This window comes from Ovis aries, chromosome 17 (genome assembly GCF_016772045.2).
Source record: "Ovis aries strain OAR_USU_Benz2616 breed Rambouillet chromosome 17, ARS-UI_Ramb_v3.0, whole genome shotgun sequence".
Classification (NCBI taxonomy): Eukaryota; Metazoa; Chordata; class Mammalia; order Artiodactyla; family Bovidae; genus Ovis; species Ovis aries.
Window position 1 is genome coordinate 13,552,742 of NC_056070.1, and position 21,016 is coordinate 13,573,757.

The 21,016-nt window shown below is 39.9% G+C and overlaps 1 protein-coding gene across 1 annotated transcript in view; it reads right to left on the minus strand.

Moving 5' to 3' along the window:
• The window catches only part of HHIP (hedgehog interacting protein), a 116,182-nt gene that overhangs the window by 21,454 nt on the left and 73,712 nt on the right, over positions 1–21,016 (minus strand). The window contains exons 8-11 of the mRNA XM_004017224.5: positions 16,405–16,526; positions 13,552–13,675; positions 12,113–12,243; positions 8,721–8,802 (exon numbers count right to left, since the gene is read on the minus strand). Of these exons, the coding sequence (XP_004017273.1) occupies positions 8,721–8,802; positions 12,113–12,243; positions 13,552–13,675; positions 16,405–16,526 (459 nt within the window). The remainder of the gene's footprint in view (positions 1–8,720; positions 8,803–12,112; positions 12,244–13,551; positions 13,676–16,404; positions 16,527–21,016) is intronic.

Here is a 21,016-nt window from a genome sequence, read left to right on the forward strand (position 1 = left end):
TGGGGTCACCCAGAGTCAGATACGGCTGAGTGACAGCATGCAAGTATAAAACAGGTAACTGATGAGAACCTGGTGTGTACCACAGGGAGCTCTACTTACTGCACCGAGGTGACCTGTGTGGGGAGGAAGTCCAAAGGGGAGGCATACATACATATGCGCGGCTGACTCACTGATGCACGGCAGAAGCTAACACAACATTATAAAGCAACTGCTTCCCTGGTGGCTCAGTGGCAAAGGATCTGTCTGCAGTGCAGAAGACCCGGGTTTGATCCCTGGGTTGGGAAGATCTGGAGGAGAGCATGGCAACCCACTCTAGTACTCTTGCCTAGAGAATCCCATGGACAGAGGAGCTTGGCAGGCTGTAGTCCTTAGGGTCACACCATCGGACATGACTGAAGCAGCAGCATACTCCAATAAAAATTAATTAAAACACACACACACACACACACACACACACACACACACACACACAGTGAAAAACCACAGAAGTGAGGCTTTGATCTCAGGGGGAAGTGAAACCTGCGAAGAGCCATGCAACGGCCCTGGGGTTGGGTGGGGGAACTTAGTGCCATGCTTCTTTCTTGTTTTAACTCAACTCGGGAGGCTCCTTCTGCCTGGACAAGTCAGGCTGAGGCCTTGATCCTCTTGTCATTCTGGCTTTAGCGGCTTGGAAAGCTATATAATTTCCATGTTATGCAACCATCCTTTTATAAGTGAGTTAATTAGTCTGAAAGAAAATCACAGCATAGCAGAACAGACTGCTGTGAAGCCAAATTATGGTGAGTTCTACCCACCTTGGTACATATTGGCTTCTGGACCATTAATTTGGCAATTTATAATATACCATGTTTTGACATAATTTTGTTGTTCCAGAGTGGCAATATTTATCTCTGAGAACATTGCTAATGTTTTAGACAATGTGTGCAATCTCTTGATTTAAGATAAAAATAAGCTCCTTAGAGAAAAGGACCAAATCCTCATGTGTCCCTTCATAACGCATAATGGAGGCTACCCACTCCAGTATATTCTTCGGCTTCCCTGGTGGCTCAGCTGGTAAAGAATCTGTCTGCAATGCAGGAGACCTGGGTTTGACCCCTGGGTTGGGAATATCCCCTGGAGAAGGGAAAAGCTTTCCACTCAAGTATTCTGGCCTGGAGAATTCCACGGACTGTATAGAACATGGGGTCACAAAGAGTCGGACATGACTGAGCAACTTTCACTTCACTTTCATAACACATAATAAAATACCTTGCACACAGGAGACAAGCCAAAGATACCTGCGGACTCATTACATCTCATGATTTAATCTTGTATAACTAGACTTACTCTGATAGGATAGAAAATAAAAACTGAAAAATTAGGGTTCAATAAAAAGTCAATGCAATTGCATCCTAATATAAAGGAGGAACCAAATTCTGTTCAGAATTTTATATCCAAAATAAATTTTTTAAATTTAAAAACTTAGTGTAAAAATATCAGACACTAAATAAGAAACGTTGGTGACCAATGTTTTAAATGGTAAGTAAGATTTGAATCAAGTTTCTATCCTTTAAAATAGCACAAAAATGTCAGCTTAAATTCTCTGAAGACTATCAGAATGCCAAATTTTCAAATTTTGATGTTACACCTTTTGATTCACTTGTCAATATTGATAAAAATGAGGCATTTAAGCAAGAGTTTTTTAAATCAAATAAAGTGAATTAGTTAAAAAAAATGATGCTAGGGTACAATATGTCTCTTTAGAAAGTGCATCTTCCTCTAGCAAGCATTTTTTACAAATTTATGTGGCTGTTCCACGCAAGATTAAATCTGTCTTTATCTCAAGAACTGTAATATCTGATAATATACTGTCTTACAATAAAAGTATGATATTCAGAAGGTTTGGTAATAACAGATTTCCACCATTGTCCCAGGCAGGGAAGAAACACGGATATTGAAAAGAAATACTTTTAATTATCCTTCAATAAAAAATAAATTATTAACAAAATAAACAAAAAAAGAAAAAAAAAGAAATGCTTGTAAAAGTTTTTGATTCAACAAATGAGTCTCTTTTTGAAGAATATAATTTTAGCTCTTTATATTCTCCATTTTCTGCCTTTCTAACAAATGCCACTTGTAAGTGACAATTCAATCAAGTTTTCACAGCTATCTGTACAATTACTCTAGGAACTGATATACCAACATTCAAAACTGATAGTTTAAGGAAGGCTATATAATTAATATAGGGGCTTCCCTGGTGGCTCAGATGTAAAACTTCTGCCTGCAATGCAGGAGACCTGGGTTTGATTCCTGGGTCGGGAAGATCCCCTGGAGAAGGAAATGGCAATCCACTCCAGCACTCTTGCCTGGAAAACCCCATAGACGGAGGAGCCTGATAGGCTACAATCCATGGGGTCGCAAAGAGTCGGACACGACTGAGCGACTTCACTTTCACTTTCATATAATTAATATAAAGCAGAAAATTCCCTTGAATACTGTAGTCACATGTGACATCTTCAGAAAATAGGATCTAAATATAAGAAGTCTTATAGTATAGGCTTTTAAAATAACAGGATCATTTCAATAAAAATTTTAAATAAATTATGATATATTTTGTATGTACCTTGAAATAGGTGATGGTGCTACATAGACTTGTACGGACTATTTGAATGTCTTTAAGCATGTCTGTGTACATATATACACATACAACAAGCCTTGGTAAAGAATGAATAAAACTCCAGTTATCCTTAGACCATTACCATATATTATGTATGCAGTCTCATCCATTCATTAAAAGTTTATCTTATCCCATTCTTTTGTAATATATCTTTAAATTGTCAGATGCTTCTGGAAATTTAGGAAGGATTTGTTAGCTAAAACGATTGCACACCACAGCATAAGCTATACATATCGAGAGTAAAATGTAAGCAGGCACCTAAGTGTATGCCATTTTTGGTGACTGGAAATGTAGAAAAACCATAGCAAAAATGTGGACCATGCTTCCCTTGTCTTTTTGACTTCAAATCCACCACACTGAATGGATTTTTATAAGGCATATACTTGTTCATGACCTCTAGTGTTAAGAAATTCTGTCATGTTTGAAAACGAGTCCCTTGTCGAGCCTGTGTCCCTGTTAATAGCTGAAAGGTCAATGGAGCTGCTAAACAGTTTGTATTACTGTCAGGGTGGCCATGAAAACACCGCCTGCAGCAAGAGGACCTGGCAGCTGGGTCAACAGGCACTGCGGGGATTTATCAGCCTAGGGAGGCCACTTGCATAAAACTCCGACTGATGAGTTGGGACTAGACTGGCTTATTGGGCTAAACCCTCTCCATTATGCATGGCTTTCTTTAGGATGGCAGAGCTGCCTGCCAGCTCCCTGAGACATATGCGAAGGATAAACAGAACCAATTTCCTCTCATGAAGTGATTTTTTTTTGGTGGAAAAAAAAAAGCACTCTTCAGCATCCAGCATACTAAGTAGTAGGATGAAGATATTAAGAAAAAAGTAAATAAAGAACAGTGTGGGGGGGCATATTGGGGAGGATACAGAAGAGCAGGTTTTTAAAAATATTAATACCATCATATTTATTAGTTTTCAGACTTCCAAATAACCCATACCTAAACAGAAGAACATTGCAAACTGTTGTTACTAGCAGCAACAATCCTTAAACAGCAAGGGTTTAAGTGAATTAGGAGTGATTTCAAGATGAGATTAAAAGTCATAGTTTTTCTTTTAGCAGCTGGTATATGAACAGTAAAACCATAAATACATAGACACCCTGGTTTAGGCATGAGGGCAGTTTTTGATATTGGTCATACAGAAGTCTGGAGATAGGATGTTTCTGTAAAATAACCTCTGAAGCTGGGAATTTGCATTGTTAATTTATAGACCTCTTAAGGGAATGGGCTGTGTGATTTGAGTCGGTATAATAGATAAGCAAGGTGTTAAAATAGAAAAAGACTGGGTACATGGTAATTAACTCAGTATGTTTAAGAATGATGTTGTTTTACAAATTCCTGGAGAAATAACCCTGGAAATATTTCCAGGTCAAAAAAGGGCCTTCAGTTTCAGTTCATCTGATACAAAAATTAAAGAATCTTTTTCAATAGTGTGAAAAGATTTGCATTCTAGAAAAATGAAGCTTGGTAAATTCATAACTCTGTTAGAATTCTTTCATTTCCGCTCCTCAGGAGCACTTGTGTGATTCTGAAAAGATTTAACGAAGAACAAGCCTCTAAGACATGACCTGAACAATTGAAAACTAGACTCAGAGTTCTTTCCCTGGTGACTCAGACAGTAAAGAACACGCCTATAATGCAGGAGACCTGGGTTCAATACCTGTGTGAGGAAAATCCCCTGGAGAAGGGAATGGCAACCCACTCCAGTATGCTTGCCTGGAGAATCCCATGGACAGAGGATCCTGATGGGCTAAGGTCCATGGGGTTACAGAGTTCTTTAAAACTCTGTGGACATCTTGACCCCAATTTTGGCACTAAAACAACCTCAAAAGTTGTGAGATCAATCACCTGAAATAATCCTTGAGTGCATGGAATGAGCACCAATGATACTAAAGAACAGCATAGGCTTTAAATCCATTATATTATTTTCACAGCGCTCTGCGAGGCAGAAGCAGGATGCTCACCTGCACTCGACAGACAGGCAGAGGAGCAGTGTGGTGGCATCCAGATTCCAAGATTCAGACACAAGACCATCTGACTACTGGGCTTGCCAGGATCAACTTCTTGTCTTAACCAGCCTTGGGGGGCACTACTAAATGAAACTAACATGATGGCCCAGTTCCCGTGCTCAGCATTGACATGCTGGCTGAAGGAGTCCCAGACCACGGCACGCAGAACCCAATACTCGAGGCTTCAGGGGACCTAGTGAGGTGGGCCAGTAAACTGGGAGATTGGCATTGATTCAATCCTAACTTCACTCCGCCATGAGACTTAATTTTTCTACCTCTGAAGGTATCCCCATGCTAAGATGGAGGCAATATTCGTCTCTTTTCTGCTTTTCCCTTAAAATCGCCTATGTCCTAGTTAAGCTGTAGAGAAAGCTGGTTGTATTCTCATGGAAGTTTTCTTTGATTACAATGGCATTTACAATGGTTTTTTATAATAGGCTATCAAACCATGCTTTCTGAGAAGGATGCCCACTGTAAAGGATTTTACGTTTATGTCAATAGTTAAGTAACATATAGGCTGGGGGCTTCCCAGGTTTGCTCAGTGGTAAAGAATCTGCCTGCAATTCAGGAGACGTGGAAGATGTGGGTTTGATTCCTGGGTCGAGAAGATCCCCTGGAGGAGAAAATGGCAACCCACTCCGGTATTCTTGCCTGGAGAATTCCATGGACAGAGAAGCCTAGTGGCCTACAGTCCATGGGGTCACAGAGAGTCGGACACCGCTGCGCGGCCAAGAACTCAAACAATAGATAGCCTGAGACCAGACTGTCCTTACAGATGGAGGTGGTAATGCTGGGACCTCATCCGATCTTGTCAAAATGACCCAAGAATATGGCATATCATTTATAAATTCCCGCAAATTCTTTTTAAAAACTTATTTTTAACTGGAAGAAAGTTGCTTTACAATGTTGTGTTGGCTTCTGCAGTACAACAAACGTGAATAGCTGTATGTATTCACATATCCCCTCCCTGGTGAGCCTCCTTCCCCTCCCACCCTTCTAGATCATGTCAGAGCACTGAGCTGAGCTCCCTGTGCTGCACAGCAGCTTCCCACGAGCTCTCTGTTTTACACACGGTACTACTCTCTCAGTTCATCCCACCTTCTCCTCTCCTTCCACTGCTGTGTCTACAAGCTTCATTTTGGTGTGTGTGTGTGTGTGCAGGAAAAAAGAGAGAAAACACAAATCTTACGGTGTGTAAGAATGGAACGTCTATGACACAATGCAGAACATAAGATTTCTATGATTTATAGTTCTCCTCTTTTAGAGCCATGAGTCAACTGATACTTGAAATTTATTTTGAAAACATTATTTGAACAAGTCTGGGGTTCCTCCACAAGAATACAGTTAATCTAAGATTTTAATTGGAATGAGATATTTGTTGTAACAAGAAATATCTGTGGATTATTATTATTAATTATTATTTTTTGGTTGATGAGGCTCTTTCTTCAAATTCTCCCTAAAGTGTTTTAGAAAAGCAGTTGTGCCCTGAAGCAGACATCCTATTAACATTGTGAGGGTAGTAATTTGCTCGTGTTTCCAAAATAGCCCCATTCACATATACTAAAGTGTCTGCTTATACAGACCTTCCACTCGTGTCGGGAGAGCTACTATAATAATAAACGTTGGCATCCAAATCGAAACAGCATGCGGCTCCCAACAAATGTTTATGAAAACATTTGTTTTCTTACAGTCAGTTTAATTTTGAAATGTATGCGTAGGCCTGTGTACAAGGACGGTGTCTCTGGGACTCTGTTAAAACCCCCCCACCTCCTCAAAACCAAACACACCTCTTAACCCTGGCCCCACACGTGACAGGACTCACCAGAAACAGGCACCACAGTGAAAAGGCAGGCCTTTGAGGTATGTCACTCTGAGACCACCCTACGAGAGGAGGCCCCGAGATCGCAGAGCCAAGGCCCCTCACGGCAACCCTGGTAATTAGACACTAATAATGGACTGAAGGTGTAACATTCACCTCAACTCACCACCAACAGACTAAACAATCCATAGGAAGAGAGAAACCTTTAGCATGAGTAATACAGCAGAAAGCTTGCAAAAGCGTATCAACTTTGACAAACATAATGGAATAACAATGGCTATTTCAAAACTAATGGCATTAGATCCGAGTGAAACCCCAGACTGCATTCTGAATCGTTAGAAGGCTGCTAGTTTATGAATTAACACTGGTTTGATGTTTGTTCTTAATATCGCCAACTGCAATAATCACCAAGGCATCTGATTCCTGATTTTTTTTTCATTCGTTAGTTTGCTTCTCATGAAGGACACTCAAGGAGGAAAAGAACCCTTACAGCGTGTAGATGGGTACTTCTCTTATTGTGAAAGAAAATGCATACTGTTAAATAGAGAAGCAAAGCTATCATCATCGCTGTGTGACACATGGGTATACACGATGTCCTCCATCACAGACCATTTAGCATTGATTATCCCTTTTTGTTCTGCAACACCAACGTCAACCTATATTTTTCTTACGAAAGACAATGAATGCTTTCTGGGGTGGAAAAAGGACAAGAATCTCCATTTGTTAGTCAGTGATTTTTTCAGAAAAACATACACAATTTATAACCTACAAATAGTTTTAAAGGGGAATTAAATGAATGCTTTTAGTAAACTTTTTGGATTATTGGAATGTTTTTCTTCCAAAACAGACCTGAAATTTGGGGATTTCAATTTGCACATGGGCTCGTGAGGTTAACTTAGCATAGAAAGAATTAGAAAGTCACTCACATAGTGGCGTTTTAAGCATCCTTGAGAATAATACAGACAAATCTCACAGATAATGTTGGGCAAAAGAAACCAGAAACAAGTACATCTTATACAATTCCACTTATACAAAGTTCAAAAATGTGCTAGGTCAGTTAGTCATATCCAACTCTGTGAGACACCATGGATTGTAGCCTAGCGGGTTCCTCTGTCCATAGGATTTCCTAGGGAAGATGACTGGAGTGGGTTGCCATTTCCTCCTCCAGGGGATCACGCCCACCCATGTGAGATCGAACCTGAGCCACGTGCATTCCTTACCATTGTGCTACCTGGGAAGTTAAAAAATGGGAGAAGCTAATCTGTGCTGTTAGAGGTCACAGGATGATTCCTCTTGGCAGGGGAGGTAACTGGGAACAGAAATGAGGGGTCTTCAGGCCACCTGTATCCTTCCATCCCTTCTTCTGGGTGCTGGTTACAGTGTGTGTCACTTATAAAACACTGTCATACTGTATGCTTATGATTTGGGGCCTTTTCTGAATACATGCTTCAGTAAAAAGTTTGAAAAAAAAGGATTAAAAATTCATAGCACTGTGAAGCTAGAGTCTGACCACAACTGGTTCCACAGTGGACATATACGTGGGTATACTGAAGTCCTGCAATAATTGTTTCTAAACTTACACCTAAAATCTATTTGACAGTATGTAATTCTAGTGGCTTCTGAGAGTTTTGACTTTATCCATGAAATTAACAACTGACTTGTGATGACCCAAGATAATTTGAAAGTTGAGTGTGTGCTAAAGTTGGGTTAGGTGGGTAGAGGGTAGCAGGGGAGGGATTATTATATTTTCTAAAGGATGAAACATTCACATCTTCCTTTTGCTGAAGTCAGTAACAAAATACTTCTGTAGTTTTCATTTGTTTGGTCAAAGAAGCTGTGAGCTTCCAGATAGCTGTCAAATGAGGCTTCGATATTGAATTGCCAAAAATAAACCTTTCCTTGTGTGTGAGCATGCTCAGTTGCTCAGTTGTGTCCAACTCTTTGTGACCCCAAGGACTGTAGCCAGCCGACCCTGCAGTCAGTGGCTCTCTGCTGACTACAAGGATGTTATCGCTATGTACATGATCTAGATAATGCTTTTGAAGGTCAGGGTATTGAAGTCTAAGTTTCAGAGCCTGGAGCTGAGGGGCTCTCAGGAGAGCACTCAGCAGATGGACAGGGCAGAAATGTTCATCTTTGAGTGCTAATAGCAATTCCATCACTAATTTGAATGTACTGGAATAACTTAGAAAATATTACTTGACTTAACAGAATGTTAAAAAAATAACTCACCTTTTGGGATCGATAATTTTGTAGAGTTTTCCATTGTGAGTCTGGGTCATACTTTTACTACTCGATAGAATGTAAACTTCACCTATGGAGAGAGAAATACAGTAAGTTAGTTCACAGTATTGTAAGGCTTTACCTCCTATTGACTGTGTGTGTATGCTCAGTTGCTAAAATCGTGTCTGACTCTTTGCGACCCCATGGACTGCAGCCCACTAGACTCCTCTGACAATGGGATTATCTCAGCAAGAATACTAGAGCAGGTTGCGATTTCCTCCTCCAGGGGATCTTCCTGACCCAGGGATCAAACTCAAGTCTCCTATGTCTTCTGCTTTGGCAGGTGGACTTTTTTTAAAAATCACTGATTCTTTACCACCTGGGAAGCCCCATGTGTATGTCTATATGTATATTGGGCTTCCCAGGTGGTGCCAGTGGTAAAGAATCCGCCTGCCAATGCAGGAGACACAGGAGATACGGGTTCAATCCCTGGGTTGGAAAGATCCCCTGGAGGAGGGCATGGCAACCCACTCCAGCATTTTTGCCTGGAGAATCCCACAGACAGAGGAGCCTGGAAGGCTATAGTCCATGAGGTGGCAAAAGAGTCAGACGTGACTAAAGTGACTAAGCACACACAGTACATACATATATAGTCATACATCCTCAGAAGATCACTGGCCTGAAGATCATGAGAGCTTCCCAAGTCTACCCTCAGTGACTCTGGTCACTTCTTCCCACATCTCCCCATGGCTCTGGCTTGAGCAGAGTGTAATCTCTCACCTTGATGATGGCCACAGCCTCCTAGCTGATCTCCCTGCTTACTCTTATTCTTCTAGGTTTACTCTCAGTATACCAGCTACAGAGATTCCTTACAAGGCAGGCGAGAGTGTATAAATTGGATTACCCTCTTCTGTATCAACACCCTCCAATGACTTCTGATTTCCCTCCAATGGCTTCTACTCTCTCTCCAAGCCCAGGCTAAGTCCTGACAGAGGTCTATGACAACGTGCCCCTTATTGCTCTGATGCCATCTGCAATGTTCCTAGCCTCACTGGCCTCCTGACTTTGGAAATGGGAGGCAAGTTCCTGGCCCAGCATCCTGTTTCAGGCCCCTGCTGTCCTAGGCTGCTCCTGTCTTAGCATCTGTCCCAGGTCCTGTCTGTCTGTAGACCACCACTACGTGCATTTCCCCCCTTTGATCTGTGCTTATATCATCTTTCTTGACTGTACTGTTTATTTATTTTAATAGACCTTTTTGACTTGGACCATTTTTTTAGTCTTTCTTTATTAAATCTGTTACAATATTGCTTCTGTTTTATGTTTTGGCTTTTTTGGCTTTGAGACATGTGGGGCCTTGGCTCCCTGACCGGGGAGGGGACCCTCTGCCCTGGAAGGAGAAGTCTTAACCACTGGACCACTCAGGAAGTCCCCTTATTGTGTTATTTAAAAGTACGCTTGTCCCAGCTCCTAGTACACTTTGTGCCAACTCTTTCCTCTTAGGAGAGAACCACTCTCATTTATGACCATTCCTTCCATATAATCCAATACACAGACCTGATCATATGAATAGGGAATTAGAAGTTGTTTTTATGAATATATTTTTATGAGGCTTTAAAATTTATGTTTGCTTCTCATTCATGAAATAGTCTTTGATTTAGTCTCTGTTTCTCTATTTTACTTTGTTATTATGTGTTAAGCACACCCTACTGCTTTCTCACTTCTGGAAAGGATATTATGGGACTTACAATAAAACACGACACAACAGAAAAAATGGCATTAAAAACTAAGGAATGTAAGTAAAAAAAATTCATATTTGTTTCATCAACTACTTTATGTAGTTTACCACATTTAATCCTTAAAACAAACCCATTCTGATTTTATGGTTAAAAAGATACACACACACACACACATCCAGAAAAAACTCATTAAAAAAATCTAACTCAATTTATTATACGGCTCTTAATTAAAAACCAAAGAGTTTACATTAAACAGTGAAAGTACATTTACTCTAAATTATGAAATACACATGATATTTTTGGTTTTGGACAGTAAGAACTGTGTGTGCTTCATTTCTGGTTCTCCTCCCAACATTGTATTAAGTATGGACAGATATTTGGACATTTGAACCATGGTGGGGTGATGGTAGGATAAATGATGGTGAGTTATTGGCAGTAAGGTCTGGGGCAACCAAAATGATTCATCAAAATGATTCTAAATACTTATCTCTAACTCTGTCACAAACAATTTGATCTTAATTTATACTTTAAAATCAGAGTTTGCCAACGACGTTTAAATTATATTACAGAAGATTGAAGTGAGAAAGGCTATATTTCTGGTTCATTTGAATGGGGTAGAAGAATTTCAAAGCAAACTTAAATGCAAGATGCTTGCAATGCTAAAACAAGCAAAAGACAGATTGGACTACTCTTCTTTGAATCCCTATATTCCTGCAGCTCTGAAATCTGTGTTTTGTGTTGCAGGAATCTAGTTTGAGTTCCTTGGCAACCTAAGGGAATGGCATGGAGCTATTTCTGATGAATTCTCTATTTGGTGGAGTTAAACCAAATCTGAACATTTAGAGTAAATAATTATGATTTAGATGAAAACACAACTTCTCTTTTTTAATACCTAGAAATTCATGTCCAATGCTAAAGGAGCATGGTAGCCATAGTTTGTTTGAATATTGCTCTTTAAGGAATCATTATGATAGCTACATTTATCTCCGAAATTTAAAACTGGTAGCATTTCACTCTTTGGTAATTCAATTCACTCTTTTCAATTCGATTCAATTCAATTCATTTCACTCTTTGGTATTCCAATTATCAACCTCGTTTTGCTTTTTAGACTGCATACGTATTGATAATTTATCAACAAATAAATTGCATGTTATACTGGAGATCATCAAGGAGAAGATAATTTTCATTCTGTTGGAAAGCAAATCTATAAACTCAGATTATTTCCAACAAATTTCATGCCCTGATGGGCAAAAAAGTAAAAAATTAGGAAATGAAGTGAGATTCAGACTGCAACATATTTTAAATTTATTTCAAGAGACATGGATAAGTGGAAAGGTTTTCAGACAGAGAATATAAACAAATGACTCAACTGATTCAAAGATATCAGTAGCCATTTGAAATTTTCTCTCTAAGATTCAAAAATTCTCTTTTGTTTCCAACTCCCATCTTCCTGCTTTGTTTCTTTCATGTTTCTGGTGTAGAAATAAAACTTAAAGACCCCCAGAGAAAGTTTATTGTAAGCGAATACTGAACTGGTCATCTTTGCTGGAGGTTACATTTCCAACAAATGGAGGTTGACATTATTTTGCTTGTTTTTCAGAGTAGAACAGAGCCTCTTGGGCAAAGATCGAGAATGGAACTTAACAGAAATAGTTTGTACAGTACCTAATTCGTCTTCTCCAAATCCCAAAATGTGACCTGAAAAGTAGCCTCTACAGGAACCACCGTTGCCAAGACAGAGTGGCTTTTCTTGCCATTGCTTGCTCACAGGACTTTGCTGGAGGGTTAAGAAATTCCTACAAGAAAAACATACCAGAAACCTATGATAAAAATGTGCTTTTGCCTAAAAGACACAATGACATATTTAAAATAAAGCTTATAATAAATAATTCCTGTGCCGTGGACCTGGCTTCTAAAGGGAAAAATAATATAGCCCAAAATGTGTGTGAATACTCTGAAAGTCCCATGTGAGGAAAAAGTACTTAAAGATGACATTTTGTTTGGAGGGGGTGGGTACTAAAAGTACCTGAGTATGAGAAATACCCTCCCCTTCATCTGGACAAGGATGCTTCCTATCCAGGACTAGACATCATGCTGCGCTATTGATCAGAGAGAGGGACAGGGGAGGAGCACAAGGTCAGTCCACTTTTCTATTTCCTTTTAGTGACCAAGCATATCAGCTCTGCCATATGCCTGAATGACAGTGACTTGGGAAACAAGATCCTTATTTTGGGCTTCATTACAGAGTTTCTTATAATTATCGACAATGTGACCTCTAAGCTTTAGGCTAATATTTAATTTTGTAGTATTCCTATCAATAGAGAGAAATTAAGGTCTGTTGCCACAAGTCCTGAAAGTTTGGCAAAAAAAAAAAAAAAATTCTTTCCAATAATTTTTAAATTTTTAAAATTCCTTCCAATAATTTTTAAAATATTTATGTAACTCATGTAAAACTACATTTCTTCAATTTACTCATGATCATGTAAATTTATGTTAAGGATGAAGGGAAGAGTGTAAATAATATGAAATGTCCATCTGAAGACTTCTCTGCTCTTAAAAATTATTTTATGAATCTGATCAAGTCTGTTTCAAAACCATCTTTTAGGAAATTCTTTAATTTCCCCACCATACATGGTAGAACCAAAAGTAAATAATAGGACTTCCTTCGTGGTTCAGTGGTTAAGAATCTGCCTGCCAGTGCAAAGGACATGAGTTCAATCCCTGGTCCAGGGAGATTCCACATGCTGCGGAGCAGCAAAGTCTGTGAGCTCCAAGTACTGAGGTCCACGCTCTAGAGCCCCTGAGCTGCAACAAGAGAAGCTACCACAACGAGAAGGCTGTGCACGGTAACAAGAGAGTAGCCACAACTCACGGCAACTAGAGAGAGCCCTTGTGCAGCAAGGAAGACCTAACACAGCCAAAAGAAAAAAGGAAAAGAAAGACTAACTGGTAGAATTGAAAAAAAAATTAATAAACAATAGTTTTTATGTGTCCCACACCTGACCTCCAAAGGGTGACATGCATTTGAATATTTTCTGATGATTTGCCCAATAATCAATGGATATGTCATTCGATCTATCAAACCATGGTGTCAGGAAGCCTACCCATTACGATCTCCAAACACGTAGCTTCCATAGAGTCTTTCTGACTGGCAGCCTCGGTAAACAAATCCACCAACCAAAGGACCATTACTGAATGGCTTGAATTCTAAAAGTGATGGCTCACTTTCTGGAAATAAATAGACATAACATTAGATCAAATGAAACATATTTTTATAAAGGAAAACTAATGTAGGCCAGGGGGCTTCCCGGGTGGCGCTAGTGGTAACCACCCTGCCAATGCAGGAGACGTAAGAGATGCAGGTTCAATCCCTGCATCAGGAAGATCCCTTGGCAGAGAGCATGGCAACCCACTCCAATATTCCTGCCTGGAGAATCCCAATGCCAGAGGAGCCTGGCGGGCTACATACAGTTCATGGGGTCACAAAGAGTCAGACATGACTGAAGCCACTTTGCACGCATGCACACACAACGTAGGCCATGCCACAGTCACTATGGTAATTAACTTTAACTCTGAAATGTGTTCCGTGATGCATAAGATGGATTCTTTCTATAGATCTTTAGTGGAAATAATTAACCCCTTTGCTTAAATATTATAAAATGTACAGGGCTTCTATGCATAGCAGAATGAAACAAAAATGCTCTGCAAATGCTTATTGTTATTATAACTTCCAAGACATACCAAATTTTCAATGACAATATCTCTGAACATTTTGGAAATCATGGACTTTAGAACTAAAGTACTTAAATCATACTTAATTTTTTTAATATTGAATTTTTTGTAGAAATACTTCTGCATATACCTCCTAAACTGAGTGAAACCTCTGTCAAATTCTATAAAATGTTTAAAAGTTTACACTTTAATGAAAATAAAGGCATGGTACATAAAAGGTCTTCAAAACCACATTTGTTGCACATTTTAAAACACTGTCACTTAGTCAAGTAATATTTTCATTTAAAATGTTTTAAGAGTTCTGTTTATAGGGTCATGCGGTTAACAAAGTCTGTTTCAGTCATTCCTTCAGAATTACACGTGAATAGTCATGTATCTCTGTCTTTTCATGCATGTCATTATATTCTCAAATATAAAGATGTCAATTATGATGAAAAAGATACAAAGCTAGCTGGAAATTAATCTGAAAATTACTTATTACATACTTAAATAAGTCATTATCAACAGGAAGTCTTTTAGGCAAAAGCTTTTGTGGAAAGACAAAAATTCTAAAGTTCTTCCCGCTTCCCACGTGATTATGGTGAATAGGTGAAGGTGTGCTCAGACACTCAGTCACGCCCAACTCTTCGCAGCTCCATAGACCGTAGCCCTCCAGGCCCCTCTGTCCATGGGATTCTCCTGGCAAGAATCCCAGAGTGGGTTGCCATTTCCTTCTTAAGGGATCTTCCCGACCCAGGGATCGATCCCAAGTCTCTTGCATCTCCTGCACTGCAGGCTGACTCTTGACCGCTGAGCCACCAAGGGTGCCTGATGATGGTGAATACGATACTATAAAAAGTAGAGCAATCAAGTTTTAAATGAATTTAATTTACTCCTCTCCCAGGGTACTGAGAGGCAGCATAACTGAATGTCTAAGGTCATGAACTCTGGAATCAGGCTACCCGGGTTCAAATCCAGACCCTGTCACTTTATGTGGTGTGACAAGTAACATTTCTGTGCTCAGTTTTCTTATCTGTGCAATGTGAACAGTAAGAGTACTTCTAGGATTTCTCTGTAAATGAAATGAGCGAAGTTTTTAAAGCACTAATTACAGGCCCTGGCATGGAGTAAATGCTGTGGATGTGGTTATTTGTTTTTTTTTTTCTTTTTTCTGATTTATTGAGGTATAATTGACAAATAAAATTTGATATATATAAATAGTAAAAGAATTCTGCAGCTGTGTTTTCAATATATAAATGTAGGGCCATCCATATTGTAATCAGTTTCAGCTGAACCCAAATTAATGTGATTGTAGAATTTAGTTTAATCTACAAATATAGCTAAGATTCCCACAGGCTAGTGACTCATTAGATTTTTTTTTTTCTCTAACCACATTATTCTTTGGTTTGGCTTTTATAAGATGTACACACACATACATGAATACCTGAAAAAAAAAGTAAAGTAAAATAACAGAATACTACATGAACCAGCATAGCTGCTTCATTCCTGGTACTAAATAAATATCTGTATTGAATGAATAGAAGAAGCAATCAATTCAATAATCTTCATCTACTATGTTCCCTGAATCATAATCATATTTGATATACCATTTCCTCCAAAATGAGTAAATACAAAAATGTGGGAAAATATTAACTTTATATTTTAATATGTATCTCAAACACTCTAATAATCATGTCATTAAAAATAAGATCTAAACATTCCATCTTCATGACTTGGGTAAATAACATGTTTTTATAAGTCTATTACTTTGTTTTCTCTAAAATAAACACCTTTAAAAAATACATTCTTATTTGAAACACATAATTTCCCTAATTGCTAAAACTAGTATGTTGGGTATTGAGAAATTTCTTACTCTTAACACTTATTTTTTTCCTCTGTATATAAGATGTTAAGACAAGTTCTCTCTTATATATTAAATAAATACTCTTGACTCTCAGATGAGCAAAATATAAACTGTTAACTTTTGAAGGCCCATTAAATTTTTGGACCTACAGAGCAGCATTCAATCCACGGGGAGGGTAATTACCCAAATGGAGCCCCTAGGGCTTGTAAGAATCATTGGACCTTTAAGAAGCCAGCAACTGATTCTGTTACCACTGTTAGGCCAGTATTCTGATGCTTTCCTAAATGCTCATTTTATAGAAATCTTTTTCTCTTCAATTAATACACTAAAATAAAACAAAGCCCGAATGAAAGCCCAAATCAACAAATTATGCTCTACTTACCATAATCTTTCCCCTTTATGATCTGTAGGATTCTGGCCGATGAGCTGTTCTTTCCATTGGAGTCTGAACAAAGTATTGTTAAATTGATGTGTATATCAGTGGGGTGTCGATCCACAGCGCATCTGTGACAAAAGTGGGGACGCTCATGAATTCCTACCAGGGTATGTCCCAAATTGAGAGACTCCTGACACAGGAACCCTTTGTGGGCTGGCAAGGATGCTAGGGAGGATTTGGTTTGGAATCTCTAGAAACCGCCGAAGGAAACATCCTGTTTGTTTACTCTGTTGAAGTTTAATGAGTTCTGGAGTGTATTTCTTAATTTCTTTTGGTACCTCCCTCCACTATGAACGTGCATGCTGACTTAAAACATGTGTTAGTCTGTTGTTAAGGGAAAGCATGGATATGATACCTGGGTAACGTACAAGAGTAAGGACAGTGGTGCCATCAACTCACATCTTCAACATGCTACAGGATACGTGGTCCCTGAGTTGTGATGACCCAGCATTATGATGCTGTGGCAGTATTTCATGGGCAGTAGAAACTGTACTTTGAGTTTTGACCTTCTCCCAGACTAATGACATGTGGTACATACTCTCTTGTGATGCTGGGCAGAGGCAACTACAGTTCCCAGCAGCCCATGCCATCACTAGAGGAATCAATGACGCATAGACAATCACTCTGTATCCCTACAACCATTCTGCTTTCTACTTTCAGTATAACATTTGATAAATATTGAAATATTTGATAAATATGAAAACATGAGACATTCAAGTAAATGGCCTCCCTGGTGGCTCAGACGGTAAAGAATTGGCCTGCACTCAAGGAGACCCAGGTTCGATCCCTGGGTTGGGAAGATCCCCTAGAGAAGGGAATGGCTACCCACTCCAGTATTCTTGCCTGGGAAATCCCACTGACAGAGGAGCCTGGCAGGCTACAGTCCATAGGGTCACAAAGAGTCAGATACTACTGAGCGACTAACACAGACACACATTCAATTAAATAGGCTCTGTGTTAATAGATTTTGCCTAGCTGTATCCTAATGTAAGTATTGTGAGCATGTTTAAAGTGCGCTAGACTTTGATGCTAGGTGCGCTAGGCTATGATGTTTGGTAGGTGAGGACCATTAGGTGCCTTTTCCACTTATGGTATTTTCAACATACAATGGTTTCACTGGGATTTAACACTACTGTAAGACAAGGAAGGTGTGTATTAGTTATAGTATTAATTCTGTGTTTCTTTTTTTAAAGATTTTTTTAAAAATGTGGACCATTTTTTAAATGCCTTTATTGAATTTGTTATTGTGGGGAGGGAGGTGGGAGGGGGGTTCATGTTTGGGAACGCATGTAAGAATTAAAGATTTTAAAATTAAAAAAAAAATTAAAAAAAAATACTGCTACTGGTTTATTTTCTTGCTTTTAAGCTATGAGGCATTTGGGAATCTTAGCTCCCTGACCAGGGATTGAACTTGTACCCATTGCATTGAAAGGCAGTCTTAATCACTGGACACAAGAGAAATCTTTTGTGTTTCTTAGATAGAATCAGTACATTCTAAAGTGTAGGCTGCCTTAACAAAGGGGAGCATGGACTGCAGTTTAAGGAATAAAATAAAGCTGCCCTCCACAACCACTAACGTCCTTCATGTGGACTCTGATTTCATGTTCACGCCCAATCTGTGGCCAGAATATTTCTGTGACTTAAGCCACCGACTGTAAACTCTATGAGGAAAGGAACTATTTTCAACCTCTTTATCACTGTTATTTCTGTTCCTTAGTTCAAATCCAAGAATATAAGGAGGGCTCAATATTTGTTGAATGTTTCAGCCAATGAGTGATCAGGTATGGGGAATGTGGGTTGAGGGAAGAATGAAATTGAATAATATTTTTGAAATTTTCAAAACTTTGGAAAACAGTCCTGCACTGTTTCCAGATTTCTTAAGCTTGGCATTACTGACATTTGGTGCCAGATATGAAAGAGTGTGAAAAAGTTGGCTTAAAGCTCAACATTCAGAAAACGAAGATCATGGCATCCGGTCCCATCCCTTCATGGGAAATAGATGGGGAAACTAGACACAGTGTCAGGCTTTATTTTTCTGGGCTCCAAAATCACTGCAGATGGTGACTGCAACCACGAAATTAAAAGATGCTTACTCCTTGGAAGAAAAGTTCTGACCAACCTAGATAGCATATTGAAAAGCAGAGACATTACTTTGCCAACAAAGGTCCATCTAGTCAAGGCTATGGTTTTTCCAGTGGTCATGTATGGATGTGAGAGTTGAACTGTGAAGAAAGCTGAGCGCTGCAGAATTGATGCTTTTGAACTGTGGTGTTGGAGAAGACTTTTGAGAGTCCCTTGGACTGCAAGGAGATCCAACCAGTCCATTTTGAAGGAGATCAGTCCTGGATGTTCACTGGAAGGACTGACGTGAAAGATGAAACTCCAATACTTTGGCAACCTGATGTGAAGAGCTGACTTATTTGAAAAGACCCTGATGCTGGGAAAGATTGAGGGCGGGAAGAGAAGGGGACGACAGAGGATGAGATGGTTGGATGCCATCACTGACTCAATGGACATGGGTTTGGGTGAACTCCGGGAGTTGGTGATGGACAGGGAGGCCTGGAGTGCTGCGGTTCATGGGGTTGCAAAGGGTCAGACACGACTGAGCGACTGAATTGGATTGAAGCCTGATCTGCCAAAGGTGGGTAGCTGTTGTGTAGCCACAGTCCCAGTCTTGTCCTCATTAATTCAATGATTCCCAGAATACAACGTTTGGCAGGGATCATGATACAGACCTGCTGTGACTTGAGGTGGAACTAAGTCCATATAGGATGAAAATTTTTCCTGTATTGCTTTTTTTTTTAAAGATGGAGAAACTCTGACCAAGAAAATAGTTTGACCTGTTTCTAACAAGAAAGAGGAAATCTGGAGAAAAGTGAGGTCTCCCAAATCTGGAGGCCATGAGGTCTAGCTCTGGCTGAGTACCAAATTAACTAAGGTCCACTTGGCCCTTTTAACCTTTTTTCAGTTCAGTTTAGTCTCTCAGTCATGTCCCACTCTTTGCGACCCCATGGACTGCAGCATGCCAGGCCTCCCTGCCCATCACCAACTTCCAGAGTTTACTCAAACTCATGTCCATCATGTCAGTGATGCCATCCAACCATCTCATCCTCTGTTGTCCTCTTCTCCTCTTGCCCTCAATCTTTCCCAGCATCAGGGTCTTTTCAAATGAGTCAGCTCTTCACACGAGGTGGCCAAAGCATTGGAGTTTCAGCTTCAACATCAGTCCTTTCAATAAATATTCGGGACTGATTATCTTTAGGATGGACTGGTTGGATCTCCTTGCAGTCCAAGGGACTCTCAAGAATCTTCTCCAACCTTTTTGGTTTCTTATGTGAAAAGAGCCCAGACAGTGAAACGTCTCTATATGATACTATTGTTGTTATTTAGTTGCTAAGTTGTGTCCAGTTCTTTGTGATTCCATGGACTGTAGCCTGCCAGGCTCCTGTGTCAATGGAATTCTCTAGGCAAGAATACTGGAGTGGGTTGCCATTTCCTTCACCAGGGGATCTTTCTGACCTAGTGATTTAACCCACGTTTCCTGCATTGTAGGTGGATCTTTACCACTGAGCCACCTAAGAAGCCCATATGATACTATACTCATGTCAATAGATATGTATCCAACCCATAGGATGTACACAACACTAAGTGAAGCGAAAGTGTTGGCCACTTAGTCGTGTCTGACTCTTTGCGACCCCATGGACTCTAGCCCACCAGGCTCCTCTGTCCCTGGAATTCTTCAGGCAAGAATACTAGAGTGGGTTCCATTCCCATCCCCAGGGGATCTTCCTGACCCAGGGATTGAATCTGGGTCTCCTGCATTGCAGACAGATTCTTTCAGTTCAGTCAAGTCGCTCAGTCGTGTCCGACTCTTTGCGGCCCCATGAATCGCGGCACGCCAGGCCTCCCTGTCCATCACCAACTCCCAGAGTTCACTCAGACTCACGTCCACCAAGTCAGTGATGCCATCTCATCCTCTGTCGTCCCCTTCTCCTCCTGCCCCCAGTCCTTCCCAGCATCAGAGTCTTTTCCAATGAGTCAACTTTTTGCATGAGGTAGCCAAAGTACTGGAGTTTCAGCTTTAGCATCATTCCTTCCAAAGAACACGCAAGGCTTATCTCCTTTAGAATGGACTGGTTGGATCTCCTTGCAGTCCAAGGGACTTTCAAGAGTCTTCTCCAACACCACAGTTCAAAAGCATCAATTCTTTGGCGTTCAGCTTTCTTCATAGTCCAACTCTCACATCTATATATGACCACTGGAAAAACCATAGCCTTGACTAGATGGACCTTTGTTGGCAAAGTAATGTTTCTGCTTTTCAACATGCTGTCTAGGTTGATCATAACTTTTCTTCCAAGGAGTAAGCATCTTTTAATTTCATGGCTGCAATCACCATCTGCAGTGATTTTGGAGCTCCCCAAAATAAAGTCTGACACTGTTTCCACTCTTTCTCCATCTATTTCCCATGAAGGGATGGGACCAGATGCCATATCTTCGTTTTCTGAATGTTGAGCTTTAAGCCAACTTTTTCACTCTCCTCTTTCATTTTCATCAAGAG